Source organism: Vollenhovia emeryi, unplaced genomic scaffold, assembly GCF_000949405.1.
Source record: "Vollenhovia emeryi isolate VEMERY1.0 unplaced genomic scaffold, V.emery_V1.0 DF939135.1, whole genome shotgun sequence".
In the NCBI taxonomy this organism is placed as follows: Eukaryota; Metazoa; Arthropoda; class Insecta; order Hymenoptera; family Formicidae; genus Vollenhovia; species Vollenhovia emeryi.
In genome coordinates, this window is record NW_011967231.1 from 1,754,324 (window position 1) to 1,770,327 (window position 16,004).

Here is a 16,004-nt window from a genome sequence, read left to right on the forward strand (position 1 = left end):
GGATAATGCATGACATTTGAAAAATTATGCATTAAATATGTGTGACGCATTAATATTCACGCATTTCAAGTGCGTGACGTGTTAATATTCACACATGTGTGATAGATCTACTTCTAACAGTGAAGTCTCGTGATATACCAGCGATTCGTAATGATATTACCCGCGATATTGTATTCTCAACTCTTTAAGCCAATCAGTGGATTATTACTGAAAACAGTAAATAGTCACTGATTTACAGTTATAAGTATATCACTGCGATTTTCAGTGGTATACTATCAGCAAATCAGTAACTATCCCCTGTTTTCAGTTTTAGGTTTGGAAAATGCGAAAAATTGGAGAAGCGTTGTTTTTACATATACCAGACAATACAAGCGCGCTTCGCGACTACAGCACCATTACGCGAACGCGCAACACACTTCGCCCCGCGAAACTCGCAACAGCTTTCGAGACGGCCAATCGGCATCGCGGAAAAGATACAACAATACGAAATGATAGATTTCGACTCCGAACGCACACTTCTCGGTCCACATCTCTTTTTCGACTTAACGCGCCTTTTTTTATATAGGATATAATATCTATATATATAATATCTATGGAAAATACGCGACGGCAGAAGTAACGGAAATATTAGTGGCGCTGCAACCGACGCAGCAAATAGCAGCATCAACAGGAGAAGTATTTTCGCATCTCGTTGGTGCGCGTTGTGCACCACTCGGTTATATCACGTCAAGTTGGACCAATCGTAAGCTAAGTATTCACCTAGCGCTTGCCAAAACCATCCGTCTGGGGATGTATGAAAATATATTTTTACGTCGCAACGACGATCATTACTCGCTCGCATGCACGAACACACGCGCAACGGATGCGTGTATACTTTTCTATCAGCGGTATCGCGATCGTGTTATCATCCTTTTACGCGACGTAGCCATGCGCGACCGCAATAACGGACCGATAATTACCTTTACAGATCTAGAATTATTTATTATCTTCGTACAATATACTCAGCACTTATGCAATTATATTAATTGCACATTAAACGTGAGATTTTGAACGTCCAATATTCTTTATTAAAATTCGTACAGAAAACGAATCGTCAATCAAACTTCATTCTAACAACGTACGTTCAATTTGCTTTTTTTCAGCGACTTAGAAACGAGCATATTTTAATTATGCGCGGATACGACATAGCAAGTTCATCTTCTTTCCTGATAGTGTTGGCATGTAATTATCGTACGCATTAAATTATGGATAAGCGCACTTTTGCTACACTGTAACTGGGCAAGGCTATGTTGGACGGGGGAACGTGCTATTAATCATCGCGCAATCTGAAACTTGAAAGCATTAAGGAATGCCGATTTCGTATTTACACGTTGCAAAAGTTTTTTTTTATTTTGGTGATCCATGCAGTATTCCGTTTTCAATCGTATTTAATTGGAGTATCGAATATAAATAAAAACATTTTTATTAATTAAAGGAATTTATAGAAATCTCAAAAACACAATTTGTCGATCAATCAGCGTATTAATTCAAAGGTGCAAAATATTATGCACGTATCATATTAAATTTAGCTTGGCACAGGACTGCAAAAGATTGACCTCATAAAATTATTGTCAAATATTAACTACGTTGAATTAAAACGATTTTAAATCAATTCCATCAGAAATACAAATTAAATTTATAAAAGTTGATAATAGTTCTTTAATGAAACCGCGAAAAATGATTCCTAATGCGCGCAGTAATCCAATTAGATAGCATCGTAATGTGCTTATTCCACACTCGTGTCAACTACATTGATATGTAGGAAGTAATTAAGGTTCATCATACGCACATTAGTATCGCTGACTTATTGTTTACACTAGACTGGTGCTGCTACCTCTGCGCGGTAACTCTTATGGCAAAGCATCCTTACTTCTCGAGGAGCGTCATTAATCTCTGACACGTGCGCAGAGGTGTGGACATCCGCTATTTAACCGAGTGTCATTCCGATGCGTTTAGACTTGTAGGCACGCGTGCATGTTGGTTATACGTCAAATTAGTCAACGAAAGATGCGTATCTTTTTTCAGGAAGGCAATATATAATTAATTTGAATATCCCCATTTATCAGATATATTCCCATAAAATCTGTATAAACAACTCACTCTTGGAACGTTCCGAAATTATACATTAAGCTAAACTGTATATCTTGAATCATTATAATCTCTTGGTAATTTCTTTTATACTTTATATACTTTAAATGACGACTCTCAGCGCTCATTGTAGACAGATATGCATTATTTATACTATACGCTAATATTAATATGTTATTATTTCCATATTGATTTTGTCACACAGCATTTGACACTCGTATAAATTCATGTGTTTTATATGACCTGTTAGTATGTGTGTAACACCATGAGCTTAGTGAGATGTGAAGCCGTTAATCGTCCACTTGCTCATACCATCGTCGTTGGAATGTCGCTTTCCGCGTCGACTTAAATATAGTTATCCAACCAGGCAAACAAGATCGGAATTGCACTGATTCTTTGCGATGTTGATTCCGAAACGATAAGGATCAGTATTAGCGTTATAATTTAACGAAATTATTAAAGCTACAAGCAACGATTATAAATATTTTTTTTAAAAAGGACGAATCCTTTAAGAAAGGATGAATCCGAATTCATAGAAAAATATGTGATTGAGAAATAGCGCGCTAACTTCACGACATAAAAGTGCATAAAAAAATTATTTCAAAGTTTAATTTTTAGAATTAGATTTTCAATAAACTTATTTGACTAAAATAAAGTAACTATCGCATAAACACATAGATTAAAACTAATGGCTTTAGCCTCACACGAAAATACGTCGTACGAAGTGATATTTATACGAGACTGTGTCATGAGGCTTGTTAGATACGCGCATCACGTGTTTGATTGCAAGATCTGCGGCGATGATACCAATCGTCAACAACTTTACTGTTGAGTACGACACGGTGCAATAGTAACGTTATAAATTTAACACTGCCGCAAATCGTTCGTCGATCGTGAAATAAAGTATCTCGCAACGGTTCTGGGCGAATGATCAGTGATCCGAAACCGAGGCGATTTACAACGAAAGAGAGAAGGTTTTGTCCGAGCATCGATTATCCACGGTCATAGTTAGCAAAAAGCATCGTACCTTTCTTTGACGCCTTGGGCCGCTTCTCACTCTTGGGGTAAGACAACCGGATCTGCAGCGCATACTTTAATTACCAATTAATCTGTATCTTTTTTCCTTAACAAGCGTGAATCTCTTAAAAATTCGTATATCAGGATATTCAAGTGGTTTAACGAACATCGTTAACAAATGAGATGGTTAGATTTTACTCATTTATACGCAACGCACATTCTTACGCATAACACATCCTTTTTAATAACATATTCAATATTCTAACGCATAGCACATCCTTTTTAAAACACGAAAATTAAACGAAAAAGAATATCGACCTTGGATGTACTGAAAGTACCAGTATAGTGGCAAAGGACATTTTCGTTTACGCTGGCTGTTATCCAATAGTAAAATTAAGCTCTCGTTGGAGAGACGAGTATGTAATGATGGCTACATTATAATTGCAGAAATATCCGGTAACGATTCCTGCTTGGCACGATGGTTTGCATATTTACTGCGGAGTATTTTAAGTGGCAACGGTAATATGTTACTTCTGTACGTCAGCCCAGTTCTAATATAGTCGTATGTAAAATATATTATTAGCAACTCCCCATTCAAGTTTCACATGCTAAATATTTTTAATTCGTTGACGCAATCGTTTAGTAAAACATTTTATCAACGAAGCAGATAATGGAAGTTAAATGAGTGGAGCGAGCTAATCCATTTATTTATTATTCAGCTGCACGTAATCCTCACCTGTTTTGCATAACACTATTTCTTATTCTGAGTGTTAAGTTATAACAAAATCATCAATTATTTTCAAGCAACGTTGTTGTTCCGATACAAGAAAAAATCTTCAGGTGTAGAAAATCTTCAATATCCACACATTATCGGCCCACTTTGCCACTTTGCAACTTTTTCAGTCTGCGAGAATACAGTGGAATTAAAGATGTTGGTGTGTAGAACTCTTGCGTGCTGTGAACTTCAAACAGCCGCCACATCAAACAGGTTCTCACGTGTTTGCGTGATCTTCGTGATATAACAAGGTAACATCTTCCATGACGAGATCAAAAATGTTTCTTCCGAGGGACAAGAAAAGATATTTCTTTCCTTGTATCTTTCCCTTGTAACTTTCTCACAATTATCTTCATGTGTAGCGACGAAAAATTAAATAATTTTGCAATCAAGCATTTTGTAATAATTAGCAAGGCTAGTATCAATATGATCAATTTCTGACAACTTATATCTTCCCACGGATATCAAGTACATACGGACGAGGAGTTTTAATCGTATCGAAGTTGGCAAGACTCTCGAGAGAAGAAAATAAACACGTATGATTTATAGTCAAGTTTAGCTGCAAGTAGTATTTTAGAAATGCGCATAAATTATATTTATCCTAATGTATCTTCTGCAAATCTTTCTGTTTCGTATAGCTACATGTTCAGTAAAGCTATATGTGAAATAGAAATTATAAAACAATACAATTTCTTGATTAAAGAAAAGTTGCTCCGCAATCTTTTAAATATAACAAAATTGTCAAAATTTTAGTATTTATGTTTTTAATATTTATATGCCAATTTCGATTTATTATTGCAACGTCCGCAAACATTTAATATATCTTCTAGTCGCTGCGCTGGTTCCAGTTAGGTTTGTGCCAAATTTTTAGTTAATGAATTTAAGTTAAAAATAGCTGATCTTCTGACTTAAGTTTAATTAATTTTCTTTATTACTCCAGTCATGTGGAAGTCAAAATTAATATCATCCAAAAGTAATTAAATCTAATTATTTTACAATAATTAGAATAACGATGCTAAGTTTTAAAATTTTTAAGTTCGATTATATATAATTCAAGGTGGAAATAAATATTTAAATTTAAACGAAAAATATATGAAATAAATAATTACAAATGATAAAATTATATTCTGCGCGATATTCTGACGAGCAATTTTCAAGTGACGCATTATCGTAGCTACGAGAAAGAAAATTCAAGTTAATATTTCTACAATATTGAATTTATTATGTAACTTTATACTTATTTCTATAAAATAAAATAATAAGTAAGAAAAGCTATTCATTTAAATTGAAATAATATCATTATTTGCTGGAATTCTTCATTATTTACTTTTGTATAAAAAAAACAAAATTTTTAATATTCAAATCGTATGTAATATTTCTAAGTCATTGAGTTAAAAATCTAAAAAAGAAAATTTTGACAGGTGCGTTTGATATTGCTTTTTTTCGAAAAATATCTTTTATCTTGATGGAAATATTAAAAAATGTCTCACCTCGGAAGATGCCAATTTTAGTAGATTCCAAATGGTCAGCATATTTAATTCCCGCGTTTAAGTCGTAGACATATTTGACGAGGATGGAGAAGATCTGCCATACCTTTGTAGGAATATACCAGACCGTGTGAGAATTTTGCATCTCCTTCCAAGTATATTGTAGTAAACTGCGTAGGTCACCTGAAATCCAACACAAATCAAACGTGAGAAGAAGATACTTCGATCAGCAGATATACATACGTGAATAAATGCATCCACGGATATTTGAACTAAGGGAATTTGTGGAGAGGGTTAAGATTAAATATAAATGGAGTCTAAAGCCAACAGAATTGCAGACAACAGTTCTTCGATAGTTACGTTATGATATATTAGACATTGCGACAACCAATAGTGACGCATCTAGTCGTTGCGGCTCCGCCTACTAGGAACTCCCGGATCGTTTTTAAAATAAGGAAATGGCCCCTTGCCTTTCATGCCCTCACCCCCGTTCGCTCTTGAACACCATCACTGCCCCACTCCCAGCTAATGTCGATAGCTCCCTTTTTCTCCCTCTACCTCCGAGAAACCGATTCGTACGACCCAACGGAATAGACAACAGCGCGATGCAGGTGCCGCGCCGCCGAGACGCTTGGCGTTGGTTCCCTCCTTTTACGCGCCCAGGTGTACCCGGCCAACCACGTGCTGCTGTGCGCGCGTGTGCACATGACGAGAGCGAGAGAGGAAGAATAGACAGCGATGGGAGGAGCTGAGACGGGGAAGGGTTCCGGGGAAAAGGACGAGGAACCCGTCGATATGGAGAAGGGGTTTAGCAACGTGCCTTCCGAGCTCGCGCGCGCGCGCACACGTTTTGGCGCATTTAGCCATAACATTGTACTATTAAAAAGAATTAAAATTAAACATATATCCAAACTTTCGTACAATGTCACTTGAGGAACAGTGTTTTCAAGTGATAGTGTCTTTTTATTCTCACTATCAGTGTCATAACTACATTGAAACAAAAGCGTTAAATTAAACAAATGTTTCTTGATTTAACTAATTATAAATGCTGCCGTCAATGACTGTCAAACAAAATTTAAGATTATTAAGTACTTCTGGGAAGATTGCAGAATTGTTGTGCTAAATAAGGAACTTGTATGCTCAAATACGAAACGTTAATTTGAATATACATATAAGTTGTGATTGTGACCCTTTTTTTCTGTGAGGGCAAACCTGATTTTGCGCCCCCAAATAAAATTCAAATTAAAAGTGTTTAGATATTAATATCACGGACAGATATAATGAAAGCACATTTAGGTATTTGCTTCCTGTGTATATCTATTTAAGATTTAAGATTAAATGCCTAGGTACCAAACATTACTCTAATTGTGAAAGTCCCCCCCCTCTCTCTCTCTCTCTCTTTCAACTAACTAATGCTCTTTGCAATTATTATAGTTCAATGTTCTGATCTCCACATGTTTCCATTAACATAGTAGAACTTGATGGCTACGTAATACAACAACTCGAGAATTATAATTTTCCTTTTGTTTCTTCCTCGCTTCATTGCATACGAAGCGAAAAAGTTACGAGGAGAAACCTGCTACCCAAAATCTTCCGGTTTCCATTCTCTAATATCATACTGTTCACTGCGAACTTTCGCCAGGCGACGCCATTTTGTATGGGATGCGCTATAATACGTGAAAAGGAGGACACCGCGATAGCTTGAAGACTAAGCCTTTTAATAAACATGATAATATGCATACAATATATTTATTTAAGAAAATTTTATGGATGTTATTTTGGAAACATGCTACGAAAACATATCTACAACGAAATAGAACTAGATATTGATTTCACATTTCTGACATTTCGAATTTGGAATCGTATTAGTAAGTTTATATTCACAAAAACCAGAGTTGGGAAGTAACGCGTTACTTGTAACGCCGTTACCATTTTCGTTACTTTTTTTCGGTAACGATCGTTACTTTTTTATGTCTGTAACGGTAACGGTAACGTCGTTACATTTTTACAGTAACGGTAACGAATTCAGCCGTTACTTTTATCGTTACTTTAATTCCCTATTATCTTTTATATCTGTTCAATAGATCGTGAGCTGGTCGCGCGCACTATTCTTGATTGGACAAAAATATTCCGATATTGGGCGCTGGAAGTCAATGTCACATGAGAATGCGCTGTAAACATTTATCGATGTCTTGATTCTGGGGCCCGATTCTTGAATTCATTCGAAGAAGAAACGTATACGAAAATTCTGCTCTGACAGAAAAGTTGAAAGTCGATTGGTCAAAAGCCACGCGTATATCCAATCAACTTGCTACTTTTCTGTAAGAGCAGAATTTTCGCATATGTTTCTCCTTCGTACAAATTCAAGAATCGAGCTCCTGTATGCTCGATGACTTGCTATATAGAAACTAGTTTAAAGTTTTAAGTTTTAATATTGATTATTAAATAATAATAATGTAATTTTACAATTAACATCTTACTTTAGCATTTCAACAAAGTAACGAAAAAGGTAACGAATCGTTACTTTCTAAGTAACGGTAACGCGTTACTTTTTAAAATCAGTAACGAGTAACGGTAACGAGTTACTTTTTACAAAAAGTAACGGTAACGGTAACGCGTTAGTTTTTTAAGGTAACGTTCCCAACCTTGACAAAAACTCACTGACATTGGCGAGACTTTACCACTTACAAAAATAGAAAATGCATTTGCAAATACACATAAATATATTTTATAAACTTTTATATATGTGTACGATGTATACTCTCTTCTCTCTCTCCCTCTTATTATACATATACTTTTTGATAAGGATGGTTCTCATATATCAACGGCAGGAGACGCATTATCGCAGGTTTAAAATCCACTCTCGTTGCTACGCGATTCTCAGTAATCTACGCTGGTGTTATCGGCGACAGGATCGATTACGTAATATGAGGGGAGTTACAAACGATATCATTTCGGTTCCATGAACGCCGCGATAAAACAGATGCGACAGGATGAATGACTGTTACGCATGTTTCGTTATGATACGTTTATGTATATTCATTTCTTACCCGACCGAATCCTTTCGCGGAAGGGAAACGGAGAAATGTATAGTTACGATACGAGACCGATGAAATAAGATCAATAATATTTGGATATGCGTCTCTCTAGTGAAGACAGAGTCCTTATGTTGCGCAACGATGATGACTGTTACGGATGTCTGCCTAACTCTCTGATTATATGGGTCCCTCTTGCACGAAGAAACAATCTATTCGCGTAAGTTTATTTGGCAGGAAAAATTTTATCAAATTAATAAAATTGGTATGGCTCAAATGTGTTATACACAATTGGAGGAATAAATGACTACGAGCCGTGACAGGGTGTTAGTGTCTAAATATTTTATTCTAAATTTATTGCGAAAAAATATCACCTCGGCCAGGGTTTGAACCTTTCTCTCGCTAGGCGGGCGTTTCAACCAAATTGACCACCGAGGCACATGGCAATATTCATCGCAATAAACAGTCTAATGTTGATTCCCGAGTACCACCTATCGTAATAGTATTCGAAACCGAAAACTACGCGCCGACAGTCTTAAAATCCCCATTATTACGTTCCAGGTTCAAACCCTGGCCGAGGTGATATTTTTTCGCAATAAATTTAGAATAAAATATTTAGACACTAACACCCTGTCACGTCGTAGTCATTTATGCCTCCAATTGTGAATAATTTTATATTGTAGTTGATATTTAAAGTATCTTCGGCTCCGTCTCGTATCTTCTCAGTTCTACGCGATCTCATTTTACGCAGTTTGAAAATATATCTTTCTATATTTGTTGAAATTATTATTTATATATCAATAAGCCTAAAGCTCTTGCTCGATTGTATTTATTGCATCATTCTGACCTTTTTCTAGTTAATTTACGGAGAGCACTTTAAGCTTATCCGCACAAGTGATAAAAAATTTACTTCTCTGCTTCTATTATTATTGCTTTTGTGCAAATAAAATAATTTTGTGCGAGATAAATATTTTTACAACATATATGGACTTTTCTCTTGCGTATTTTTTTTGTACTCTGGCAGACGTATTTACGTGAATCTCAACCATGCAAAACAAACTACATGGAACGAAAACTCCGCGTAAATCGAAAGGCGAATGTATATGTATTGCCCCACAAATGCATGTTCCACATCCAAACTGGTTTAAACGTCATTATTCGCTGATATCCTTGAAAAATTAATAAGATAAACAAATACATAATTTTTAAAGCCGACAAAGCGCGCACTTCTATGATGGAAAAATGTTACCTTGAAACATGCAATAAAAATATTCTTAAGACGCAGTAAAAAGAACGTAAGTTACAAAAATATAGTCTTATCAGAGCACTATCTGCGCTTTAAAGACACGTTATTATCATAAATGAATAAGGAATGTGCGTGTAATATATTTATTTTTTACTATCTTCTATAAAAAATTAAGTCTATCCAGATAACTGCCACATAGATCGAATTCTCCTGGGAATTTAATTAGAAAATTCGATTACTGAGGAATATAATTAGACTAGAAATATAATATGTAATTTCTCATACACGGATATTATATACAAAAGTATAACAAAAATGTGATAAGATAATAAAAAATGCTTTTATGATATATTCAACATATACGATAAGTAACATCACAGAATAGTATTGTAATTTTTCAAGTGCAATTTATATACACATCATAATGATAATTCAAATTCGTCACTTTGCAGTTAAAACCCATGTATACTTTCAATCAGATACGAGATAGTTGCGGAAAGAGCGTACGCGATATTAACGAAAGTGTTTAGAATTACACTTATTATGTTATAAGATACAACGGACGAAGTGAAATCCAGTAATAGGTATTTTAATACACTTAAAAAGAATCGGACAAGTAATTGCGCCGAATACTATAACAATATGAAAATTCTACGAACCACTGTTGTAAAAGCAATTTAAGTTTATCGCACCATACCGTTATGTTAAGTACCATAAAAACTATTATTGTACAAATAAAATTCAAGGCTCTAATGTGAAAACACAAATACGAAGTAATAAAGGAGTAAGAGTCAAGACAGGATGTTAGTGTCTAAATAATTTTAATTTTAAGTCTATTGCGAAAAATTAAAAATATTTCTCATACCATTTTTACACCCTTCTGCTCCGTCACACTTGTCCGGCTGTTGGGCACTGCATACTGTAACAAATTGGGACGCATTAAAAGTACTACTTATTATAGACAGTTACGCTAGACTAAATCAATCTGTTCTATGGAAGAACATAGTCGGGTGCGTTTGAAAAAGACATCGTAACCGTAAACGTAAGAGCTACCCGAAGATTTTTCTTTTTCTCAGAATAAGGATTTGTGACAACAAAGAAGTAACGAAACAGAATCGAGAGGAAGAAAAAGTCTTCGTAGTATTATCGTATATATCCAACGTTAAACAAAGGGGGGGGGGGTGAAAAATTGAATTTTTGTGCACAGTAGGTTATATCGTCGCCAGCAAGTCGTAACTTACGCATCGGTGACATGACGATGGTAAGAACTAAGATTGGGACAAAGGGTGGTTTCATTAGTTTCATTAATCACGTTAAAAGGTCGTGTGAAAACTGATATAGCGCTATATAATCCGTTCAATACTGCGTCAATGTTTTAATCGCGAATCATACTCTCTTTATCCTTCAGCGATGTACCGAGACATTCACTTCTACGTGTGGACAGCCATTATTCACCTCGAACTAATCGCAAACTTATTGCCTGTTAATAGTGTTTGTATGATAAAGCTATAAAGCAAGCACCTTGTGCGTAGGAATAGCTACGAATATCTTGATCAGCTTGATAAATAATTCATCGCAGCAGCGATAATTCATAGCATTAAAAATTCAATTTTAACATGGAAAATCACAACAAGTGCGATAAGTATCGTGTCACCTGTTATGCTGCGGCTTATCGCCGCAATTAGCGTTAGATCATAAAAAAATAGTAATTAGCAGGCGCTTCGATCTGTCCAACCAACAAAGACGACTATACGGGTTTTATAGCAGTGGACTCTTTGATCACACGAAAGCGCTCGTTAAATTGGTGCCGCGTCAGTTTCGTCCTTAACGAAGGCAGAGCGCCGCCGACTTTGTTAGATCCTCGTAAAACGTCGTGTTCCTCAACCCGTGCCACGAAAAATTTCTTGGGGTCAGAGTGTACGTCGTAAAAAACTAACTATGAAACGTGCCGCTCGTAAAACTGTTTCCGAGACCGCGGGATCAGTATGAACGTTAACCCGAAAAATCTGAAAGTTCGATTCTACGTGGTGAATCGTGCCGCCAGCAAACTTTAATCCCCTAAGTCATTATTACTTCTTGCTGCTATCGAATGTAAATCGTGCGTCCGACTCATATAAAAGGATCGTAAGACCTCCGGGCCGTCGTAAATCCTACTATTCTCGCGCTTGAACAATTTCAACATAAATTACTTCCAAGTTACATGACTCAAAGGAAAATATAACGCGCAAGGAGTAAAAAAAAGAGAAAAGGGGAGACGGATGTTAACATTCAATCTAACAATAAGTTTCCTCCTTGTATAAGTAATTTAAACGTATTTCCAAGAGATTATTACGTTTAGCTTCTCTAATAGTCGGTCTTGCGTACCAATGACAAAGGTGTTCAGCAGAAGGTAGAGCAGTAACGACCGTTTTTAACACGCTGACATATTAGTCGGCAGAATCTGCGTATTTCGAGCTTGTCACAAACGAGGAGCTCGTATTGCACAGTCAAACATGCCTCCCTCACATGTGGATCGCGGTCCAGCGTAACGTTGGACACGAGACATAGAATACAGGGGTTGATACGGGAGCTTTGTAGCAATGATACTGTTGTGTCACCGTTTGTGTTAATCGAAACCAAGCGTCGCCATCGTGATACGACTGAGGGTTCGTTTCGACGACGACGAGCGCGTTATTACCACGTGAACACAAACGCACCCTGACCATAGACAGCCGCGCGCACACACGCACACATACATATGCATATTTAAAATACACGAGAGACGTAATTCAAAATGTTTAAAATTTAAAGGAATAATTATTTTGCATAAAACAAGAACTAAAAAACATGTGTCAAACAGTACATACGATAATCGTTATAGATTTCCGATCTATTGATAGATACTATCTTCGCTTCGCCACACTATTTCAATAAATATAACTGAAGTCTTTGCAACAATTCCTCCGTCGCCTATAAAAATAGTAAACGCGGAATCGCAATAAGTTCCAGCGGAAAGAGTCGAAGGAACGGTCGTGAACGCAGCGGCTTTTACGAGACACGACATTTCGGAAGCAGTAAAATTCTATCCTGTCAAGCGTTCGCATAAAATTCTTGCTCGTCAGCCACCATGGCGCAAATACATGAGGGAGGGGGAAGGGGAGTGTAAAGAGCGTGCTCTCAATTCGTGAAAAAAAAGAAAGGATGAATATATGTAATCGTAATTCCATTGACCGCTTAGGCAACGTGCGTTAGGAGGAAGATGGCGTTAGAAAGGAAGACACACCACACCTCCTTCACTCATGCGTTAGTGATTTACAATGTCATAATACCCGCAACCGTAAAAGCACATCTCGTTAAAATAAACGCTCCCCTCCTTCGTACACATAAAGCAAACGTCTTTCTGTATTGATCAAATGTGTTCCGCTAGTGTATGTTGTCATATGCATACATGAGATACATCTTACGAAAAATAGGTGCATTCTCCGTTACTTTCTATCTGTCTACATCTATGAAATCCGCACCTCTTGGTCGGTTTGCCACAAAGTTTAAATATAATCAATCGGTCAATATAAATTGCAACGAATTCCAAGAAAGAAACCACAATTGAGCGTTATTGCATGTCACTGGACTTTCAGTAACGAAAATGATGACAAGTTTCACGGGTATCGAGACGAAGCAGTTGTGCACCTATTACTCCCACTACAGGAACAACGTCGTCTATCGATGCGCGAACGACATACGATGCAGAACAAGAAAGAGAGAGTGACGCAGACGAGGCGACGAAAGCGAGACGAAGAAACCATAAACACACCCGGAGACTGCTCGAGATGCCGTGAAGATCGTTGCCCCCGCGGAAGAGAGAAGGCAAAGGTCGTAAAGATTTTAAGACTCTTTGGATACGCGAAGTTGGCTCGCGCAGTGCTTCGCGGGAATGAAAATGAAGCGTCCTGGCCCGCGTTTCCACCGTAAATTCCCTCGCTCCTTGAATGTTTCTCATGATTCGCATCGAATAAGCATCGACCGAGAGGAACGGCATGAGAAGAAAAGGGATGCTCATACATGTGTTTGCCTGCGAGTGTGCACTGTCGTCAGATCGTTGTCAACCACTGAGAACCATAATATTTTATGACATTTTTGTAATAGTGGTAGGCTGCCTCGCATAGAGCAAGAGATTCGAGGGGTAGAGAAAGTGACAGATCATTTAACCCCGTGCCTCGTAAAAGAGAACCGGCTCGACTCGCTAGACTGTGACCAACTTTACTACCCACCCTGTGCACCCTCCTTCCTATCGAAGTGTCCTGTTCAGGTGACCAAAGCATACCCCTCTATCCGTGGCTAAACCACCCTCAAAAGCGCTTTACCACATGTGGCTTATACATTTAAAAGACTAAAAGTCAAGTACCAAGATTCACCACAATGATTTCGCCAAATTACGTTTCTATGTCAATTTCGATTTTTATGAAGATCTGATATTCGAATTTGAGTGTTTCAAGTTTCAATTGTTACGATTCCAAAGTTAAAGTTAATTACAATTTTTCTGCTTTTATCATTATTCTACTTACTAATAATGATAAAATAATAATATTAAAACGACATTTAAAAACTGCAAACGTAACAGCATAAGAAATAAAAAATATAATAATGGAGAATTAAGTTAAAAGACTCTTTTTAAGTAAACGATTTCGGACTAATCTGATTTAATAAACCAAATGAAAAAATCGAACACATGGGTATATAACACACATGGATTTTGATAAAACGACGCGATACGATAGTTTACTGTCAACAGTATGCACGGCCGAATAACAAATATTTCTCGTACCATTTTTACAGCTTTCTGCTCCGTCACACTTGTCCGTCTGTTGGGCACTGCATACTGTAACAAATTGGGACGCATTAAAAGTGCTACTTATTATAGACAGTTACGCTAGACTAGATCAATCTGTTCTATGGAAGAACATAGTCGGGTGCGTTTGAAAAAGACATCGTAACCGTAAACCTAAGAGCTACCCGAAGATTTTTCTATTTCTCAGAATAAGGATTTGCGACAACAAAGAAGTAACGAAACAGAATCGAGAGGAAGAAAAAGTCTTCGTAGTATTATCGTATCCAACAATTATATATCCAACGTTAAACGAAGGTGAAAAGGCGAATTTTTGTGCACAGTAGGTTATATCGTCGCCAGCAAGTCGTAACTTACGCATCGGTGACATGACGATGGTAATAACTAAGATCGGGACAAAGGGTGGTTTCATCGTGAAAGACGGAGAGATGAGTCAAACTAATGCGGGAAATGCGACTCGACTTGCTAACGCGAAAGATTCGTCTAACAGGCTTTTGACGCTCGCATCATAATCGTGAAGTCAACCAAGCGAAAATTCTGCGATCGTAATCCATACGAGTTGTCGAATCGTGTTTTACAACGAGAACTTTTACAAGGATCAACAGAATTATTTATATTCTTCTACTGAAGTATAAATAAAATATACTTCTATAAATAGAAATATGTCTCCAATTAAAAAGATATTTGCAACTGTTCCAATGCTTTGTTGCATTATCGATACGTTTGCAAAGATCATAATGAATTAATCACGTTAAAAGGTCGTGTGAAAACTGATATAGCGCTATATAATCCGTTCAATACCGCGTCAATGTTTTAATCGCGAATCATACTCTCTTTATCCTTCGGCGATGTACCGAGACATTCACTTCTACGTGTGGACAGCCATTATTCACCTCGAACTAATCGCAAACTTATTGCCTGTTAATAGTGTTTGTACGATAAAGCTATAAAGCAAGCACCTTGTGCGTACCTTGCGCGTAGGAATAGCTACGAATATCTTGATCAGCTTGATAAATAATTCATCGCAGCGGCGATAATTCGTAGCATTAAAAATTCAATTTAACATAGAAAATTACAACAAGCTAGTACATATTACAAAAAGCTGTATACATATGTAAATTAACATTTTTAATAATAATGAAAAGAAAATATTAATAAAAAAATTTTTGTATAATCTCTGAAATGATGCGTTTATCTACTTCTAATGTACTCCTATTATTATAACATCAAATGTTATCTGAGACTGTCATAAATACCATGTGGCACGTGCATCCTTAAAAATAGCAGCTCTATTTTTAGAGCGTTTCGTAAAATATATAAATCCATTCTTCTCGATTCGATGAAAAGACCCGCAAGAATGATTATCACATTTTGTAAATAAGTAGTCTAAACGAAATGTCATCACACGCGGGCCAAGCAAGAAAAGAAACCGACGCTGAGATTTATGAGCAGGATTTTCAGTGAGGTCCACCGAAAGAGAGTTGACGATCGTAAA

General features: G+C 36.7%; 1 protein-coding gene across 2 annotated transcripts in view; it reads right to left on the reverse strand.

The window, feature by feature from the left end:
* The window catches only part of LOC105567720, a 60,954-nt gene that overhangs the window by 31,369 nt on the left and 13,581 nt on the right, over positions 1-16,004 (reverse strand). The window contains exons 4-6 of one of the 2 annotated variants that reach the window (XM_012022806.1): positions 14,489-14,542; positions 10,553-10,606; positions 5,410-5,589 (exon numbers count right to left, since the gene is read on the reverse strand). In XM_012022806.1, the coding sequence (XP_011878196.1) occupies positions 5,410-5,589; positions 10,553-10,606; positions 14,489-14,542 (288 nt within the window). The remainder of the gene's footprint in view (positions 1-5,409; positions 5,590-10,552; positions 10,607-14,488; positions 14,543-16,004) is intronic. The other variant, XM_012022807.1, reaches the window with a different exon arrangement.